Source organism: Numenius arquata, chromosome 20, assembly GCF_964106895.1.
Source record: "Numenius arquata chromosome 20, bNumArq3.hap1.1, whole genome shotgun sequence".
Lineage (NCBI taxonomy): Eukaryota > Metazoa > Chordata > Aves > Charadriiformes > Scolopacidae > Numenius > Numenius arquata.
This window is the reverse complement of record NC_133595.1, coordinates 1,785,588-1,805,044: the sequence shown is the minus strand read 5'-3', so window position 1 is coordinate 1,805,044 and position 19,457 is coordinate 1,785,588. Positions and strand designations below refer to the sequence as shown.

The 19,457-nt window shown below is 51.1% G+C and overlaps 1 protein-coding gene across 1 annotated transcript; it reads left to right on the top strand.

The window, feature by feature from the left end:
- Nucleotides 1–1,143: 1,143 nt before the first annotated feature.
- Nucleotides 1,144–15,210, top strand: RCC2 (regulator of chromosome condensation 2). Its single transcript, XM_074161651.1, has 12 exons — nucleotides 1,144–1,446; nucleotides 5,117–5,210; nucleotides 7,344–7,487; nucleotides 7,609–7,740; nucleotides 7,896–7,984; nucleotides 8,312–8,426; nucleotides 8,699–8,865; nucleotides 13,059–13,239; nucleotides 13,975–14,080; nucleotides 14,212–14,284; nucleotides 14,418–14,495; nucleotides 15,106–15,210. Exons 1-12 carry the CDS (start codon nucleotides 1,144–1,146, stop codon nucleotides 15,208–15,210), a joined length of 1,587 nt encoding a protein of 528 aa, XP_074017752.1.
- Nucleotides 15,211–19,457: the final 4,247 nt, after the last annotated feature.

The window sequence follows — 19,457 nt, the reverse complement described above, 5'->3', positions numbered from 1 at the left end:
CCCGGCAACTCCCCCTCCTTCGCACCCCCCTTGCAACCCCACTTTTGCAAACCCCCCCCCGATAATCGTCCCTTTGTAACCCCCCCCCTCTGCCGCCCCCCCCCTTTGCACCCCCTCTTTGAACCCCTCTCTTGCAGATCATCCCTTTGCACCCCCCCTTCGCAAGCTCCCCTTTTGCACCCCGCCTTTGCAACCCCCCCCCTTTGACCTCCCCTTTCCAACCCCCCCTTCTGCCGTCCCCACCTTCACCCCCTCCTCAGTGACACCCCCCCCTTTTGAACCCCCCTTTTCCACCCCCCTTAAACTTTCTCCAACTGCTCTGGGGTGCCGGGGGGGGGGATCCCCATCCCTCTCTCCCCTTCATTCCCCCCCTCTTTGGGCACCCCCCCTTTGCACCCCCATTTCCACCCCCTTTAAACTTTCTCCAGCTGCTCTGGGGTGCCGGGGGGGGGGATCCCCCTTCCCTCTCTCCCCCCTTCCCTCCCCCGTTTCCACACACCCCCCATTTGCACCCCCATTTCCAACCCCTTAAACTTTCTCCAGCTGCTCTGGGGTGCCGGGGGGGGGGATCCCCATCCCTCCCCCGTTTCCTTCCCCCCCCCCTCTTTGAACCCCCATTTCCACTCCCTTAAACTTTCTCCAGCTGCTCTGGGGTGCCGGGGGGGGGGGGGGGGGAATCCCCTTCCCTCCCCCGTTTCCTTCCCCCCCTCTTTGAACCCCCATTTCCACCCCCTTTAAACTTTCTCCAGCTGCTCTGGGGTGCCGAGGGGGGGGATCCCCCTTCCCTCTCTCCCCCCTTCCCTCCCCCGTTTCCACACACCCCCCCTTTGAACCCCCACTTCCAACCCCTTAAACCTTCTCCAGCTGCTCTGGGGTGCCGGGGGGGGGGGATCCCCATCCCTCTCTCCCTTTCCTTTCCCCCCCACTTTGGCCACCCCCCCCTTTGCACCCCCATTTCCACCCCCCTTAAACTTTCTCCAACTGCTCTCGGCTGCCGGGGGGGGCGGAATCCCCCTTCCCTCTCCCCTTCCCCTTATCCCCCTCCCCTTCCTCCCCCACTTTATGCCCCCCCCGCCCCGCCGGCGGGTTGGGGGGAGCTGCCGATCCCCCGGTGACGGCCTCCCCTGGCTGTCCCCAGCGGCCATGCCCCGGAGGAAAGCGGCGGGGCCGCCCTGGGACGCGGCCCCGGGGAACGGGGCGGCGGCGGCGGGGAGGCGGCGGCCGGGCCCGGCGGCGGCGGGAGGGCGACGGCGGCCGCGGGCGGAGCGCGGCGGGAGCAGCGGAGGCAGCAGCGAGGAAGATGCGCCCCGGGAACGGCGGCCGCGGGACGGCAGCCCCGGGGGGAGGCGGCCCGGGAGGCCCGGTGGGACCGGGGCCGCAGCGGGAGGAGCGACGAGGGGACAGAGCGTGGTGATCTGCGAGCCCGAGCACAGCAAGGAGCGCATCGTGAGCGGGGACGGGGCAAGGGGGGGGGGGAGGGCACCCCCTAATGCAACATCCCCCTTTGCATCACCCCCTTGCACCCCTTAATGCCGCACTCGCCCCCTTGCATCCCCTCCTTGCACCCCCTAATGCAACACCCCCCCTTGCACCCCCTAATGCAACCCCCAATGCCGTACCCCCCCCCGCATCCCCTCCTTGCACCCCCTAATACCGTACCCCCTCCTTGCATCCCCTCCTTGCACCCCCTAATGCACCCCCTAATGCCGTCCCCCCCCGCGTCCCCTCCTTGCACCCCCTAATGCAACACCCCCCCTTGCACCTCCTAATGCAACCCCTAATACTGTACCCCCCCCTTACATCCCCTCCTTGCACCCCCTAATACCGTACCCCCCCTTACATCCCCTCTTGCACCCCTTAATGCTGTACCCCCCCTTGCACCCCCTAATGCAACCCCTAATCCCGTACTCCCCCCTTGCATCCCCTCCTTGCACCCCCTAATGCAACATAAGCCCCCCGCGTCCCCTCCTTGCACCCCCTAATGCAACACCCCCCCTTGCACCCCCTAATGCAACACCCCCCCTTGCACCCCCTAATGCAACCCCTAATACCGTACCCCCCCCTTGCATCCCCTCCTTGAACCCCCTAATGCAACGTAACCCCCCCGCGTCTCTTCCTCGCACCCTCTAATGCACCCCCTAATGCCGTACCCCACCTTGCACCCCCCTTGCACCCCTAATGCAACATCCCACCCACATCCCCCCCTTGCATCCCCTCCTTGCACCCCCTAATGCCGTATCCCCCCCTTGCGCCTCCTAATGCAACCCCTACTGCCATACCCCCTCCTTGCACCCCCCCTTGCATCCCCTTCTTGCACCCCCTAATGAACCCCCTAATGCCGTACCCCCCCCTTGTATCCCCTCCTTGCACCCCCTAATGCAACATAACCCCCCCACATCTCCTCCTTGCACCTCCTAATGCACCCCCTAATGCCATACCCCACCTTGCACCCCCCTTGCACCCCTAATGCAACATCCCCCTTTGCATCCCCCCCTTGCATCCCCTAATGCACCCCCTAATGCCGTACCCCCCCTTGCATCCCCTCCTTGCACCCCCTAATGCAACGTAACCCCCCCGCGTCTCTTCCTCGCACCCTCTAATGCACCCCCTAATGCCATACCCCACCTTGCACCCCCCTTGCACCCCTAATGCAACATCCCACCCACATCCCCCCCTTGCATCCCCCCCTTGCACCCCCTAATGTACCCCCTAATGCCGTACCCCTCCTTGATCCCCCTCCTTGCACGCCCTAATGCAACACCCCCCCTTGCACCTCCTAATGCAACCCCTAATACCGTACCCCCCCCTTACATCCCCTCCTTGCACCCCCTAATGCAACACCCCCCCTTGCACCCCCTAATGCAACCCCTAATACCGTACCCCCCCCTTGCATCCCCTCCTTGCACCCCCTAATGCAACGTAACCCCCCCGCGTCTCCTCCTCGCACCCTCTAATGCACCCACTAATGCCGTACCCCACCTTGCACCCCCCCTTGCACCCCTAATGCAACACCCCACCCACATCCCCCCCTTGCATCCCCTCCTTGCACCCCTTAATGCCGTAACCCCCCCCTTGCATCCCCCCCTTGCGCCTCCTAATGCAACCCCTAATGCCATACCTCCTCCTTGCACCCCCCCTTGTACCCCTTAATGCCGCAACCCCCCTTGCATCCCCCCCTTGCACCCCCTAATGTACCCCCTAATGCCGTACCCCTCCGTGATCCCCCTCCTTGCACCCCCTAATGCAACACCCCCCTGCATCCTCTCCTTGCACCCCCTGATGCAGCTTCCCCCTTTGTGCACCCCCTAATGTACCCCCTAATGCACTCCCGCATTGCACCCCTTAATGCACCCCCTTGCCCCCCCCTTTGCACTCCCCCCTTATGTACCCCCTGTTGCACCCCCCTATTGCATCCCCCTAATGTAACCCCTATTCCATCCCCACATCGCACCCCCCATTGTGCCCCCCTCTTGCACCCCCCCATTATACCCTCCATTGTGCCCCCCTCTTGCACCCCAGATGCACCCCCCCCCGTTGCAGCCCCCAGGGTACCTCCTCGGTGCATCCCTCGTTGAACCCCCCCCCCCCCCCCACTGCACCCCTAAATATCCCCCCCATTGCACCCGTTAAAGGGCTCCCCAAATACACCCCCCCCATTGCACCCCCTTATTGTACCTCTTTATGCTCCCCATTAATTCCCCCCCCCCCGCCCTCCAATACACCCCACATTGTACCCCCTACCCCCCCTAATTCCCACCCCAGGGCTCAGCAGGGGGGGCGCTGACACCCTGGGGGGCGCTGGGCTGGGGGGGGGGCTGCAGGAAGGGGGTGGACTGCAAAATGTCCCCCCTGTGTCCCCCATGTCCCCAATATCCCCAATGTCCCCCATGTCCTAGGAGACCCCACGTTCCCATGCCCCCGATGTTCCCCACGTCCCCGGTGTCCCGTGACCCCCATGTCACCCATGTCCCCCCATCTCCCTAATGTCCCCCATTTACTCTTATGTCCCCCAATGTCCCCCACAATCCTGATGTCTCCCGACGTCCCCGATGTCCCCTACATCCTCAATGTCACCCCATGTCCTTGATGTCCCCCATGTCCCCTGGTGTCCCCCATTTACTCTTATGTCCCCCAATGTTCCCCACGTCCCCAGTGTCCCGTGACCCCCATGTCACCCATGTCCCCCCATCTCCCTAATGGCCCCGATGTCCCCCATGCCCCCTAATGTCCCCCATTTACTCTTATGTCCCCCAATGTCCCCCACAATCCTGATGTCTCCCGACGTCCCCGATGTCCCCCATGTCCTTGATGTCCCCTATGTCCCCCATGTCCCCCGTTTACTCTTATGTCCCCCACATCCCCCAATGTCATCTATGTCCCTGAAGTCCCCCATTTACCCCACATCCCCCACGTCCCCCAAGTCCTCCAATGTCCACCACATCCCCCATGTCCCTGATGTCCCCTGATGTCTTCCACCTCCCCCAATGTCCCCTGTGTCCTTCCACGTCCCTGATGGCCCCCACATCCCCAATGTCCCCCGTTTACTCCACGTCCCCCAATCTCCCCTGTGTCCCCAATGTCCACCGTGTCCCTCATGTCTCCCACCTCCTGCAATGTCCCTGGTGTCCCTCATGTCCCCCATGTCCCCCATTTATTCCACGTCCCCCTATGTCCCCTGTGTCCTCCCATGTCCCTGATGGCCCCCACATCCCCAATGTCCCCCCGTTTACTCCACGTCCCCCAAGTCCTCCAATGTCCACCACATCTCCCATGTCCCTGTTGTCCCCTGATGTCTCCCACCTCCCCCAATGTCCCCTGTGTCCTCCCACGTCCCCGATGGCTCCCACATCCCCGATGGCCCCCATATCCCCAATGTCCCCCGTTTACTCCACATCCCCCAATGTCCCCCGTGTCCCTGATGTCCACCGTGTCCCTCATGTCTCCCACCTCCTGCAGTGTCCCTGGTGTCCCCCACATCCCTGGTGTCCCTCATGTCCCCCATGTCCCCCATTTATTCCACGTCCCCCTATGTCCCCTGTGTCCTCCCACATCCCTGATGTCCCCCACGTCCCCGCTGTCCCCGTGTCCCGGTGGCTGAGGGTTCCTGTCCCCACAGAAGCTGGAGGGCTCCAGGTGCCGGGGGCAGCTCCTCATCTTCGGAGCCACCAACTGGGACCTGATCGGCCGCAAAGAAGTGCCTAAACAGCAAGGTCAGCGCCCGGGCTTCAAAACACGCTCCTTTTTTTAGGAGTTTAGATTTTAATTAATCTTTTTCAGCTTATTTTGGTGCATTTATATTTAATTTATATTTAATTAATGTTTGGGGTTTTTTTTTTTTTTCAAACCAGTTGCATGTCGTAATCTGGGGTTTGGGGTGCCCTGGGTCCCCCGCAAAGCACAATAAACACGCCGCTTATTTTTTATGAATTTATATTTCATTAAATTGCCTGCTTGGTTTTTATATTTAATTACTATTTTTATTAATTAATACTTTCGGAGGGCTTTTGTTTACAGTTGAATATCACAATCTGGGCCAGGACTTGGGGTGCGCTGGGTGTCCCACAAAGCAAAAAAACCCCACTGCTTATTTTTCGTGCGTTTATATTTAATTAAATCCTCTGCTTATTTTTTATGCATTTATAATTAATTATTATTTTTATTAATTAATGCTTTTGGAGGGTTTTCTTTACAGTCACATGGCACAATCTGGGCCAGAACTTGGGGTGCGCTGGGTCTCCCGCAAAGCAGAATAAACATGCTGCTTATTTTTCGTGCATTTATATTTAATTAAATTATCCGCTTGTTTTTTTTGCATTTATAATTAATTACTATTTTTATTAATTAATGCTTTTGGAGGGTTTTATTTACAGTCACACGGCGCAATCTGGGCCAGGACTTGGGGTGCGCTGGATCTCCTGCAATGCAGAATGAGTGGATTGCTTATTTTTTATGCCTTTATATTCCATTAAATTCTCTGCTTTTTAAAAATGCATTTATAACTCATTATTATTTTTATTAATTAATATTTTTCAAGGTCTTTTTTACAGTCGCATGGTGTAATCTGGGCCAGAACTTGGGGTGCGCTGGGTCTCCCACAAAGCAAAGTAAACCTGCTGCTTATTTTTCGGGCATTTATATTTAATTAAATTATCTGCTTATTTTTTAATGCATTTGTATTTAATGATTATTTTTATTAATTAATATTTGGGAGGACTTTTTTTTCCAGTTGCACAGCAGAATCTGGGCCAGAACTTGGGGTGCGCTGGGTCTCCTGCAAAGCAAAATAAACATGCTGCTTATTTTTTATGCCTTTATATTCCATTAAGTTCTCTGCTTTTTAAAAATGCATTTATAACTAATGATTATTTTTATTAATTAGTATTTCAGAGGACTTTTTTTTCCAGTTACACAGCAGAATCTGGGCCAGAACTTGGGGTGCGCTGGGTCTCCCGCGAAGCCAAATAAACGCGCTGCTTGGTTTTTATGCCTTTATATTGAATTAAATTAACTGTTTGGGGTGTTTTTTATGCATTTATATGTCATTAAATGCTTAATTTTTATTTTTTTTGTAATTATTATTTTTTAACACGCAGTTGCATATCGGAATCCGGGCCAGAACTTGGGGTGCGCTGGGTCTCCTGCGAAGCCCAATAGATGCACTGCTTGTTTTCTATGCCTTTATATTGAATTAAATTAACTGTTGGGGGGGGGGTTATGCATTTATATGTCATTAAATGTTTAATTTTTATTTTTTTTGTAATTATTATTTTTTAACATGCAGTTGCATATCAGAATCTGGGCCAGAACTTGGGGTGCGCTGGGTCTCCTGCGAAGCCCAATAGATGCACTGCTTGTTTTTTGTGCTTTTATATTGAATTAAATTACCTGTTTGAGGTTTTTTTATGCATTTATATGTCATTGAATGTTTAATTTTTTTTTCTTTTTAATGATTATTTTTTAACACACAGTTGCATATTGGAATCTGGGCCAGAACTTGGGGTGCGCTGGGTCTCCCGCGAAGCCCAATAGATGCACTGCTTGTTTTCTATGCCTTTATATTGAATTAAATTACCTGTTTGGGGGGGGGGTATATATTTATACGTCATTAAATGTTTAATTTTTATTTTTTTTTAATTATTATTTTTTAACATGCAGTTGCATATCGGAATCTGGGCCAGAACTTGGGGTGCGCTGGGTCTCTCGCGAAGCCAAATAAACGCGCTGCTTGTTTTTTCTGCCTTTATATTGAATTAAATTACCTGTTTGAGGTTTTTTTATGCATTTGTATGTCGTTAAATGTTTAAATTTTTTTTTCTTTTTAATTATTATTTTTTAACACGCAGTTGCATATCGGAATCTGGGCCAGAACTTGTGGGGGCCGCACAGGTACGGGTGTCTCTCAGGGATTCAGGTGCGCAGCGTGGTTTCGGGTCCCTGCGCCGCCCACAGCCTCCTCATCACCGCCGAGGGCAAGCTCTGGAGCTGGGGTGAGCCTGGGGGGGTGTCCCTGTTGTGTGTGTGTCCCCCCCCCCAAAAAAAAAAAAAAAAACAACTTCAGGAAGCTCCTCTTTCCCCTTTTGGTGTAAATAACGGGGAATTTTGGGGCAGGTCGCAATGAGAAAGGGCAGTTGGGCCACGGGGACACGAAGCGGGTGGAAGCCCCGAAGCTCATCGAGGTGCTGGGGGGCGAAGCCATCGTGCTGGCAGCCTGCGGCCGCAACCACACGCTGGCCCTGACAGGTATTTGGAGGATGGGGAGGGAGGAGAGAGAGAAAACCACATTTTGGCTTCAAATTCTCCGAAATCGGTCCCTTTTGCCCCCCAAAATACCTCCTTTTTGGTTTTTTTTTTTTTTTTTTTTTGGTTTTGTTTCGTTTTGTTTTTTGGCTTTGCAGAGAGCGGGTCGGTGTTCGCCTTCGGGGAGAATAAAATGGGGCAGCTGGGGCTGGGGAACCAGACGGACGCCGTGCCCAGCCCCACGCAGGTATTGCCGCTCCTGTCCTTTTGGTTTTGGGGTGAAAAAAAAAAACAAACCAAAAAAACCCCCCCAAATCGGGGTTTTCTCATTAAAAAAAAAAAAATTCCCTAGCAGACCCCTCAAACCCCTTTAGGACACGAGCATCCCTCTCGGGGAGGGACTCTTCTTCAGCTGCGGCGGGAAAATAAATGGGAGAATTTAAAATAAACCCCCAGATTTGAGGATTTTGGGGGTTACCGTGGGAAATTAAGCTTTTTGCCTTTTTTTTCCTCTTTTTTTTTTTTTTTTTTTTAGCCCTTTTTTTATATCTGCTTTTCTCCCCCCTCCCCGCAGATCATGTACAACGGGCAGCCCATCACCAAGCTGGCCTGCGGGGCGGAATTCAGCATGATCATGGATTGCAAAGGAAACCTCTACTCCTTCGGGTGCCCCGAGTACGGGCAGCTGGGTACGGTGCTATTTTGGGGTGATTTTGCTAAAATTTAGCCTTTCGGGGGGGGTTGGGGGAAGTTTGGGGGGGGATGGGGGGAATTCCCTGCCTCAGTTTCCCCATTGGAGCAACCGCAGCATCCCTCCCCTCGAGGGGGGAAATAGTGGGGTGGGAGCTGCAAATATGAAAGGGGTTTTTTTTAGGGAAAAAAAAGTGGGATTTTTGCAACTGGGTTGGAAATAATGAAAGGGGGGGTGTGGGGTGGCACCCCGTGTTTTTTACCCGTACAGGGCATAATTCGGACGGGAAGTTCATCGCCCGGGCGCAGCGGATCGAGTACGACTGCGAGCTGGTGCCGCGCCGCGTGGCCATCTTCATTGAGAAGACCAAGGACGGGCAGATCCTGCCCGTCCCCAACGTGGTGGTGCGGGACGTGGCCTGCGGGGCCAACCACACGGTAGGCACCCCCCTCCCGCCCCCAATTACCCGCAGCCTGCGCTAATTGGGAAGGACTGGCAGCACCCAGTTAGCCATAAGGACCCGCAGAATGCATTAATTGGGAAAGATTTGCAGCAGGCATTTATCCATAAATACCTGCAGCGGGCAATAAGGATTTGCAGCCTGCATTTAACCATATTTAACCAGGCATTTAACCTGCAGCAGGCATTTATCCATAAATTCTCGCAGCGTGTATTCATCCGTAATTACCCGTAGCATGCATTAATTGGTAAAGATTGGCAGTATGCATTAATTGATGAAGATTCATAGCGTGCATTTAAAGACTTGCAGCATCCATTTATCCATAAATTCCTGCAGCGGGCATTAATTGGGAAAGACTTGCAGCCTGCATTAACCATAAGTACCTGCAGCAGGCATTAATTGGTAAATATTGGCAGCGTGTATTAATTGATAAAGATTTATAGTATGCATTTAGAGATTTGCAGCAGGCAATATCCATAAATTCCTGCAGCGGGCATTAATTGGGAAAGACTTGCAGAGTGCATTTAGAGATTTGCAGCAGGCATTTATCCATAAATAGCTGCAGCGGGCATTAATTGGGAAACATTGGAAGTGTCCATTAATTGGGAAAGATTTGCAGAGTGCATTTAAAGATTTGCAGTATCCATTTATCCACAAATACCTGCAGCGGGCATTAATTGGGAAAGATTTGCAGCCTGCATTTAACCATATTTAACCAGGCATTTAACCTGCAGCAGGCGTTTATCCGTAAATACTTGCAGCGTGTATTCATCCGTAATTACCCGTAGCATGCATTAATTGGTAAAGATTGGCAGCATGCATTAATTGATGAAGATTCATAGTGTGCATTTAAAGACTTGCAGCATCCATTTATCCATAAATTCCTGCAGCGGGCATAAATTGGGAAAGACTTGCAGCCTGCATTAACCATAAGTACCTGCAGCAGGCATTAATTGGTAAATATTGGCAGCGTGTATTAATTGATAAAGATTTATAGTATGCATTTAGAGATTTGCAGCAGGCAATATCCATAAATTCCTGCAGCGGGCATGAATTGGGAAAGATCTGCAGCACGCATTTGTCCATTAATACCTGCAGCGGGCATGAATTGGGAAACATTGGCAGCGTGCATTAATTGGGAAAGATTTGCAGAGTGCATTTAGAGATTTGCAGCAGGCATTTATCCATAAATAGCTGCAGCGGGCATTAATTGGGAAACATTGGCAGCGGGCATTAATTGGGAAAGATTTGCAGCCTGCATTTAACCATATTTAACCAGGCATTTAACCTGCAGCAGGCGTTTATCCATAAATACTTGCAGCGTGTATTCATCTGTAATTACCCATGGCATGCATTAATTGGTAAAGATTGGCAGCATGCATTAATTGATGAAGATTCATAGCATGCATTTAAAGACTTGCAGCATCCATTTATCCATAAATTCCTGCAGCGGGCATTAATTGGGAAAGACTTGCAGCCTGCATTAACCATAAGTACCTGCAGCAGGCATTAATTGGTAAATATTGGCAGCGTGTATTAATTGATAAAGATTTATAGTATGCATTTAGAGATTTGCAGCAGGCAATATCCATAAATACCTGCAGCGGGCATTAATTGGGAAACATTGGAAGTGTCCATTAATTGGGAAAGATTTGCAGAGTGCATTTAGAGATTTGCAGTATCCATTTATCCACAAATACCTGCAGCGGGCATTAATTGGTAAAGACTTGCAGCCTGCATTTAATCATATTTAACCAGGCATTTAACCTGCAGCAGGCATTTATCCATAGATTCTCGCAGCGTGTATTCATCCGTAATTACCCGTAGCATGCATTAATTGGTAAAGATTGGCAGCATGCATTAATTGATGAAGATTCATAGCCTGCATTTAAAGCCTTGCAGCGTCCATTTATCCATAAATTCCTGCAGCGGGCATTAATTGGGAAAGACTTGCAGCCTGCATTAACCATAAATACCTGCAGCGGGCATTAATTGGGAAACATTGGCAGCGTGCATTAATTGGGAAAGATTTGCAGAGTGCATTTAGAGATTTGCAGCAGGCATTTATCCATAAATAGCTGCAGCGGGCATTAATTGGGAAAGATTTACAGCCCCTATTTAACCAGGCATTTAACCTGCAGCAGGCATTTATCCATAGATTCTTGCAGCATGTGTTCATCCATCGTTACCCACAGCCTGCGTTAATTGGGAAACACTTGCAGCCTGCATTAACCATTAATACTTGCAGCGTGTATTACTTGGTAAAGACTTGCAGCATCCGTTTATCCATAAATACCTGCAGCGGGCATTAATTGGGAAACATTGGCAGTGGGCATTAATTGGGAAAGACTTGCAGCCTGCATTAACCATAAGTACCTGCAGCGGGCATTAATTGGTAAATATTGGCAGTGTGTATTAATTGATAAAGATTTATAGTATGCATTTAGAGATTTGCAGCAGGCAATATCCATAAATACCTGCAGGGTGCATTAATTGGGAAACATTGGCAGCGTGCATTAATTGGGAAAGATTTACAGCCTGCGTTAACCATAAATACCTGCAGCGGGCATTAATTGGGAAACATTGGCAGCCTGCGTTAATTGGGAAACATTGGCAGCACGGGTTTAACCATACATACTCGCGGCAGGGATTAATTGATGCAGATTTGCAGCGTGCATTAACCATAACCAGCTGCAGCGGGCAGTAACCGATGGAGACCTGCAGAGTGCATTTAAGGCTGAAGGTTTGCGGGGCGCACTTAAGAATAAGCGTTTGCAGGGTGCGTAGGGATGGAGATTTGCAGGATTTGCAGGATTTGCAGCCTGCATCTCCGGCTAAATCCCCGCAGCCTGTGTTTTTAAGGCTAAATCCCTGGCTAAACCCAGCGTGTTTAAGGACAGCGGGTTGCAGCGTGTGAGGCTGCAGATCCGCAGGGTGCCTTAAGGGTCGAGATTTGCAGCGTGTGTTTTAAAGGTGAAGATTTGCAGCCAGCATTTAAGGGTTGAAATCTGCAGCCTGAGGTTTAAGGATAAATCCTCGCAGCCTGGGTTTAAGGGATAGAGATTTGCAGCCTGCATTTATGGATAGAGATTTGCATTGTGCATATCGGGATAAATTTTTGCAGCGTGTATATAAGGACGGAGATTTTCAGGCTGCATTTGAGGATGGAGATTTGCAGGGTGCATTTAAGGACAAATTCTTGCAGGGTGCATGTAAGAATAAATACTTGCAGCGTATATTTAAAGATAGGGATTTTCAGGCTGCATTTGAGGACGGAGATTTGCAGGGTGCTGCATTTAAGGACAGATTTTCAGGCTGCATTTAAGGACGGAGATTTTCAGGCTGCATTTAAGGACAAATTCTTGCAGTGTGCATGTAAGAATAAATACTTGCAGGATATATTTAAAGATAGGGATTTGCAGGGTGCATTTAAGGATAAATACTTGCAGCGTGAATTAAAGGATAAATACTTGCAGGCTGCATTTGAGGACGGAGATTTTCAGGCTGCATTTGAGGACGGAGATTTGCAGGGTGCTGCGTTTAAGGACAGATTTTCAGGCTGCATTTAAGGACAGAGATTTTCAGGCTGCATTTAAGGACAAATTCTTGCAGTGTGCATGTAAGAATAAATACTTGCAGCGTATATTTAAAGATAGGGATTTGCAGGGTGCATTTAAGGATAAATACTTGCAGCGTGAATTAAAGGATGAATACTTGCAGGCTGCATTTGAGGATGGAGATTTGCAGCGTGCATTTAAGGACGGAGATTTTCAGGCTGCATTTGAGGACGGAGATTTGCAGGGTACGTTTGAGGACGGAGATTTTCAGGCTGCATTTAAGGACAGAGATTTGCAGCGTGCATTTAAGAATAAATATTTGCAGCATATATTTAAGGACGGAGATTTGCAGGGTGCATTTAAGGATAAATTCTTGCAGGCTACATAGAAGAAAAAATACTTGCAGCGTGAATTAAAGGATAAATACTTGCAGTGTGCATTTAAGGATAAATTTAATTAAAATATTACAAATATTTGATCTTTGCAATACTCACGGCAATCGATGCCCTTTGCTGCGGCTGCCGCAGCTTTCCCTGCGCCGAGCTGGCCGGGTCTCAGCCCCACTGGCCGACGGTGGGGGCGTGGGGGGACACACCCATTTCTCCATCCCCAGTTGGTGCTGGACTCGCAGAAGCGCGTTTTCTCCTGGGGGTTCGGGGGTTACGGGCGGCTGGGCCACGCCGAGCAGAAGGACGAGATGGTGCCACGGCTGGTGAAGCTCTTCGACTTCCCGGGGCGCGGGGCGGCGCAGATCTACGCCGGCTACACCTGCTCCTTCGCCGTCAGCGAGACAGGTGGGCGTTTTGGGGCATTTTAAAGCAAATCCGTCATTATTTGGGGGGGGGGGGAGGGTGGGGATGTTCAGGGGGTGCCGGAGCTTGATGGGTGATGTGCGCCGGCAGCCCAGAAAGCCCCCCTGCATCCTGGGCTGCATCTCCAGCAGGGTGAGGGGGGGCATTCTGCCCCTCTGCTCTGCTCTGGGGAGACCCCCCCCGCCAGGTGCTGCCTCCAGCTCTGGGGCCACCAACATCAGAAGGACATGGACCTGTTGGAGCGGGGCCAGAGGAGGCCACAGAGATGCTGGGAGGGCTGGAGCCCCTCTGCTGTGAGGACAGGCTGAGAGAGTTGGGGGGGTTCAGCCTGGAGAAGAGAAGGCTCCGGGGAGACCTTAGAGCCCCTTCCAGTCCCTAAAGGGGCTCCAGGAAAGCTGGGGAGGGACTCTGGATGAGGGAGGGGAGCCCTAGGAGGAGGGGGAGTAATGATTTTACACTGAAAGAGGGGAGATTGAGATGGGATCTGGGGAAGAACTTCTTTGCTGTGAGGGTGGTGAGAGCCTGGCCCAGGTTGCCCAGAGAAGCTGTGGCTGCCCCATCCCTGGAGGGGTTCAAGGCCAGGTTGGAGGGGGCTTGGAGGGACCTGGTGTGGTGGGAGGTGTCCCTGCCCAGGGCAGGGGGTGGCACTGGGTGGTCTTTAAGGTCCCTTCCAACCCGAACCATTCTATGGTTCTGATTCTGTATCGGGGTTTGCAGGTGGCTTGTTTTTTTGGGGTGCCACCAACACCTCCCGGGAGTCCACCATGTACCCCAAAGCCGTGCAGGACCTCTGCGGCTGGAAAATCCGCAGCCTGGCCTGTGGGTAAGTCCCACCCCCCCCACCCCCACCCCCAAAAAGAAAACCCCACCGCAATTTCCCAGCTTTTTGGGGTGCAGCTGCCTTGTGGGGTGGTTGGGGGGCACGGGGTCACCCTGCCTTGCACCCCGCTGCAGGAAGAGCAGCATCATCGTGGCGGCGGATGAGAGCACCATCAGCTGGGGACCCTCGCCCACCTTTGGGGAGCTGGTAAGAAGGATTTACCGGGGACACCCACCCCCTCGACACCCCAAACCTTCCCCCCAGCCGCTAGCGGGAGGGACCGGCTGCTTTCCACCCCTCCTCATTGATTTTTCTCCCCTCCATGGGATGCACTTGGCAGGGCTACGGGGACCACAAGCCCAAGTCCTCGACGGCCGCCCAAGAGGTGAAGACCCTGGATGGGATCTACACGGAGCAGGTGAGTGGGGGACCCCATCGGAGGATGCTGGAGGGAGGGCGCATGGACTTCCCCCTTAAATAAGTGGGGTGGCTGAGGCTGAACACAACTCATCACACCCATGGGGTCCTGGAGGGTGGGTGTCTGGGCTCCCCCCTGCTTAAATAAATACAGTAGCTGAGGCCATACACAAGTCATCACACCCATGGGGTGCTGCAGGGAGGGCACATGGACCCCCTCTATAAGTAAATAGAGCGCTTGAGGCTGTACATGACTCATCACACTCATGGGATGCTGGAGGGTGGGCGTGTGGGCTCCCCCCGCTTAAATAAATACGGTAGCTGAGGTCATACACAACTCATCACACCGTGGCATGCTGGAGGGAAGGCGTGTGGGCTCCCACCTTAAATACATCTGGTGTCTGAGGCTGTACACAACTCATGACACTTGTGGGATGCCGGATGGAGGGTGTGTGGACCCCCTGCCTTAAATAAATAATGGTAGCTGAGGCCGTACACAACTCATCACAGCCATGTGGTGCCGGAGGGAGGGCATGTGGGCCCCCACCTTATATAAATCTGGTGGCTGAGTCTTTACACAGCTCATCACACCCACCCTGCCCTCCTCCTAGGTGGCCATGGGCTACTCCCACTCGCTGGTCATCGCCCGCGACGAGACCGACGCCGAAAAGGAGAAGCTCCGCAAGCTGCCCGAGTACAACCCCCGCACCATCTGAGGGGGGGGGTTCCCCCGTGTGCCCCCCCCAACACCGGGACCCAGCATCCGCCCCCCCCCCCAAACCCTGCTTTTCCAAGCCAGCCGCGGTTTTAACTACCTGTCCTCCCGTTTCCAAAGCCTTTGGCGGGGGGGGGTTTATTTCCAATCCCCCCCTCCCGGCTTTTTGAGTTCCCGACCGTAGCAGGATCTTTTGGCACATCCAGGCTTTTTTTTTTTTTTTTTTTTTTTTTGGGGGGGGAGGAGGGGGGGGGGGGCGGGATTTAGGTTTTTAATTATTTTAATTTTATTTGTATTTTTTCCTGCATCTTCTTATTCTTTCCCCTTTTCCCAGCCACAAACATTCCCGGCTGCGGGTTCGGGGTAAAATCGAGGACCTGAAGAGCGGCTGCAAAACGCCATTTTTTTTTTTTCCCCCCCCAATATTCCAATTATTTTTTTTTTTCACGTTTTTCCCAAACACCCCCCTGCTTTGGGTGCTATAATTTTGGGGGTGTAATCCCCGTGTGTGTGTGTGTGTGTGTGTGTGTCCCCGTCCCCCCCCCGACCCCAGCATCCCTTTATCCCTGAGGGATTCGGGATAAGGCTGTCACCCAAGAGCCACCCCCCCCCCCCCCCATCCCCAGCATCATTTTGGGGCTCCCCTCCCCGCTCTCGCAGCCCTCGCCCCCCCCGTATACCCCCCCCCTCCCTTCCCGGGGAGATCTCAGGTATGAAGAGGGGAGCCCCTAAAGCATCGCATAAGCTTTTTCTTGGGCTTATTCTTAATTTGGTTCGGTTTGGTTTTAATTATTATTAATTATCTCCGCCTGGTAATCAGCCCAAAGTCCCTCCTACGCCGCTGTGCACTGTGCTGGAGAAACGAGGTGCCTTTTCGAGCAGAGCCCGGCTCTGCCTCCACACAACCCAAGGGTGATTTGATTTTGATTTTTTTTTATATTTTTTTTTTTTTTAATTATTATTATTTTTTTTAGGCTTTCTTTTGAATTATTAATTATTTTGGGTTTTTTTTTTTTAAAAAAAGTCCACTCCGGGTGCTCGGGGGGTGGGGGTGGCGTTTGTCCCGTCGGGGAGGTTTTGCAGTACAAAAAAAGGGGTTGGTTTTTTTTGTTGTTGGTGGTTTTTGGGGTTTTTTTTCAATTTTCTTTAGGGTTGGGGGTTATTTTGGGGGAGCTGTTAGAGATAAACCATCCAGGGCAGGGAGAGCAGCTGGGCGGAAAAGTCAAATATTCTGCTTTGGTTTTTTTTTTTTCTTTTTTTTTTTCTTTTTTTTTTCCTTTTTTTTCCTTTTTTTTCCTTTTTTTTCCTTTTTTTTCCTTTTTTTTCCTTTTTTCTTTTTTCTTTTTTTTTTCTTTTTTTTATTTTTTATTTTTTTTTTGTTGTTTTTTTATTTTTCTTTTTTGTTTTTCTTTTTTTGTTTTTCTTTTTTTATTTTTCCTTTTTTTCCTTTTTTTTCCATTTTTTCTTTTTTTTCTTCTTTTTTTCTTCTTTTTTTTTCTTTTTTTTTTCTTTTTTTTTTTTTTTAGCAATATTTGGGTTTTTTTTTTTTTGGGGGGGGGGGGTTGCGGCACAAGCAGCCGCAGCCCCTTTAAAACAGGGGAGGTGGAGAAAACACCAAAAACCCACTTTTACCTCTCAAAAAAAAAAAAAAAAAGAAAAAAAAGAAAAAGAAAAAAAAAAAAAAAAAAAGCATCGTTTTGGTTCATCCAGCAAAATATTTTGAGGAGGAAGCTCAAGGAATAAAATAATCCGAAAGCACGAGGATCTCGGGGAAAGAAAAACAACTCGTCCTTTAGCTGAGAGGGTCCTGGGATTTGCTGTAATTGTTCTTCTTCACGGGGTTGGTTTTTTATATTTCTTGGAGTAAATGTTTAAATAAACGATGTCATTGTGTACCCCCCCTCGCTCCGCTCCCTTTATCCACCCCCATTTTGAAACTTTAATTTTTTAAATTTTTTTTATTTTAAAATTATTTTTATTTTTCAATTTATTTAAATTTTTATTTTTTAAAATTTGTATTTTTTTTTTTTTTAAATTTAAAATTAATTCATTTCACTGAAGGGACACGTGCGGGGGGTGGGGGGGTGCTTTTTCCTCCCCGCGTCCCCAAAAGCAAACACGCAGCCGTGGGAGGGCACCCTCCTCCATCCCAAAATACTCCTTCCCCCCCCCGCCAAGTATTTTATTTACTATTTTGCGTGTTTTAACGCATGCATTTGTGCAGGCACGGGCGTGCTTTTTGCACGGGTGTGCGAGGTGTGTGTGCTCTTTGTGCATGCGGGTGCATTTCCGTGCGCGAGTGCATGGATTTGGGCATGCCCATGGAATTCCGTGCGTGGATGCATGCGTTCGTGCGTGCACGTGGACTTCCGTGCGTGCATGCATGTGCATGCTTTTTGTATGTGCATTTTTGCACACGGGCGTGCATGCATATATGCCCTTTTCCTCCACGCGTGTGCATTTTTGCACGTGCACACGCGGCTTTGTGCATGCACGTGGCTTTCTGTGCAGGCATGTGCACGCGTGTGGTGCAGGCATGTGCACTGTCGCACAGGCGTGCATGGTTTTGTGTGCACGTGTGTGCATGTTTGGGCATGGCTGTGTGCTTTTTGTCCGTACACGTGCATTTTTGTGCATGCATGGGTTTGTGCATGCGTAGGTGCATGTGCTTTTGTGTGTGCACAGCTTTGTGCACGCGTGTGTATTTTTGTGCATGCTTGTGTGTGTGTTTTGTGTGCGTGCACAGGCATTTTTGCGTGCACACGCATAGTTTCCTTGCATGCATGTGGATTTTTGTGCATGCATGTGGATTTTTGTGCATGCATGTGTGTCCTTTTTTTTACACGCATGGGCATTTTTGCATGTGTGTGAAAGGCTTTGTGCACGTGTGTGCATTTTTGTGCATGCGTGTGTGCTTTTTTTTTACATGCCCGGGCATTTTCACACGTGTGTGCGTGGTTTTGTGCACGCACGTGGATTTCGCTGCGCGCGTGTATGTGCTTTTTGTGCACGCGTGTGCATTTTCGTGCACGCACGTGGATTTTTGCACACGTGTGCACCTGTCTTTAGGGGCATACGTGTGCATTTTTGTGCATACACACATCTTTTTTTTTGTGCACGCGTGTGTTTTCGTGCACACACACGTGGATTTTCCCACCTGCGTGTGTTTTCATGCCCGCACCCCCGTTTTTGTGCCCACACCCCCGTGCACACCCACATGCCTTTGCACACGTGTGTTTTGCACCACGCACACGTGTATTTTTTCACGCTCATCGCCGTAGCAGGACAGGACTGTACAACATGAGCCAGCAATGTGCCCTGGTGGCCAAGAGGCCAATGGGATCCTGGGGGGCATCAAGAAGAGTGTGGCCAGTAGGTGGAGGGAGGTCATTCTCCCCCTCTGCTCTGCACTGGTGAGGCCACAACTGGAATACTGCGTCCAGTTCTGGGCTCCCCAGTTCAAGAGAGACAGGGAACTACTGGAGAGAGTCCAGCGAAGGGCAACAAAGACGATGGAGGGATTGGAGCATCTCCCTGATGAGGAAAGGCTGAGAGAGCTGGGGCTCTTTAGCCTGGAGAAGAGAAGGCTGAGGGGAGACCTTATCTATGTTTACAGGTATCTAAAGGGTGGGTTGAAGGAGGATGGAGCCGGACTCTTTTCAGTGGTTCCCAGCGACAGGACGAGGGGCAACGGGCACAAGCTGGAACATGGGAAGTTCCACTTAAATATGAGGAGAAACTTCTTTCCGATGAGGGTGGCAGAGCCCTGGCACAGGCTGCCCAGGGAGGGTGTGGAGTCCCCTTCTCTGGAGATCTTCAAGATCTGGATGCAGCCCTGAGTGATGTGCTCTGGGCAACCCTGCTTTGGCAGGGGAGTTGGACTGGATGATCCCTAGAGGTCCCTTCCAACTCCAACAATTCCGTGATTCTGTGATTCCGTGAACCCCACGCGGTGCTTTTTTTTCCCCACCCCCTTTAACAATTCCCACGTAAATCGCTGTGCAGGGAGAGCTGTGCCCCTGTGCCGGTGCCACCACGCCGTGTCACCCAGAGAGGGACAAAAACTCCAGCTTTCCACTTAAAAAAAAAAAAAAAAAAAAAAGCTTCAAACCTTGCACCCGGGCCAGGAGAAAGCTGCAGCCCTTTTTTTATTTCAAACGCAGGGCGAGGGCTGCCGCCGCCGCCGAAGGCACTTCCAGGGATGGGGAGAAGGGTTTGGGGAGGAGGGAGGTCGGTGCTGAGGCCACT

Coding starts and splice junctions, on each gene's coding strand:
- RCC2 (XM_074161651.1), top strand. CDS start 1,144: ATGCCCCGGAGGAAAGCGGCGGGGCCGCCCTGGGACGCGGCCCCGGGG. Junction 8,866..13,058: donor CCTGCGGGGCCAACCACACG/GTAGGCACCCCC, acceptor CTCCATCCCCAG/TTGGTGCTGGACTCGCAGAA. Junction 14,496..15,105: donor ATGGGATCTACACGGAGCAG/GTGAGTGGGGGA, acceptor CCCTCCTCCTAG/GTGGCCATGGGCTACTCCCA.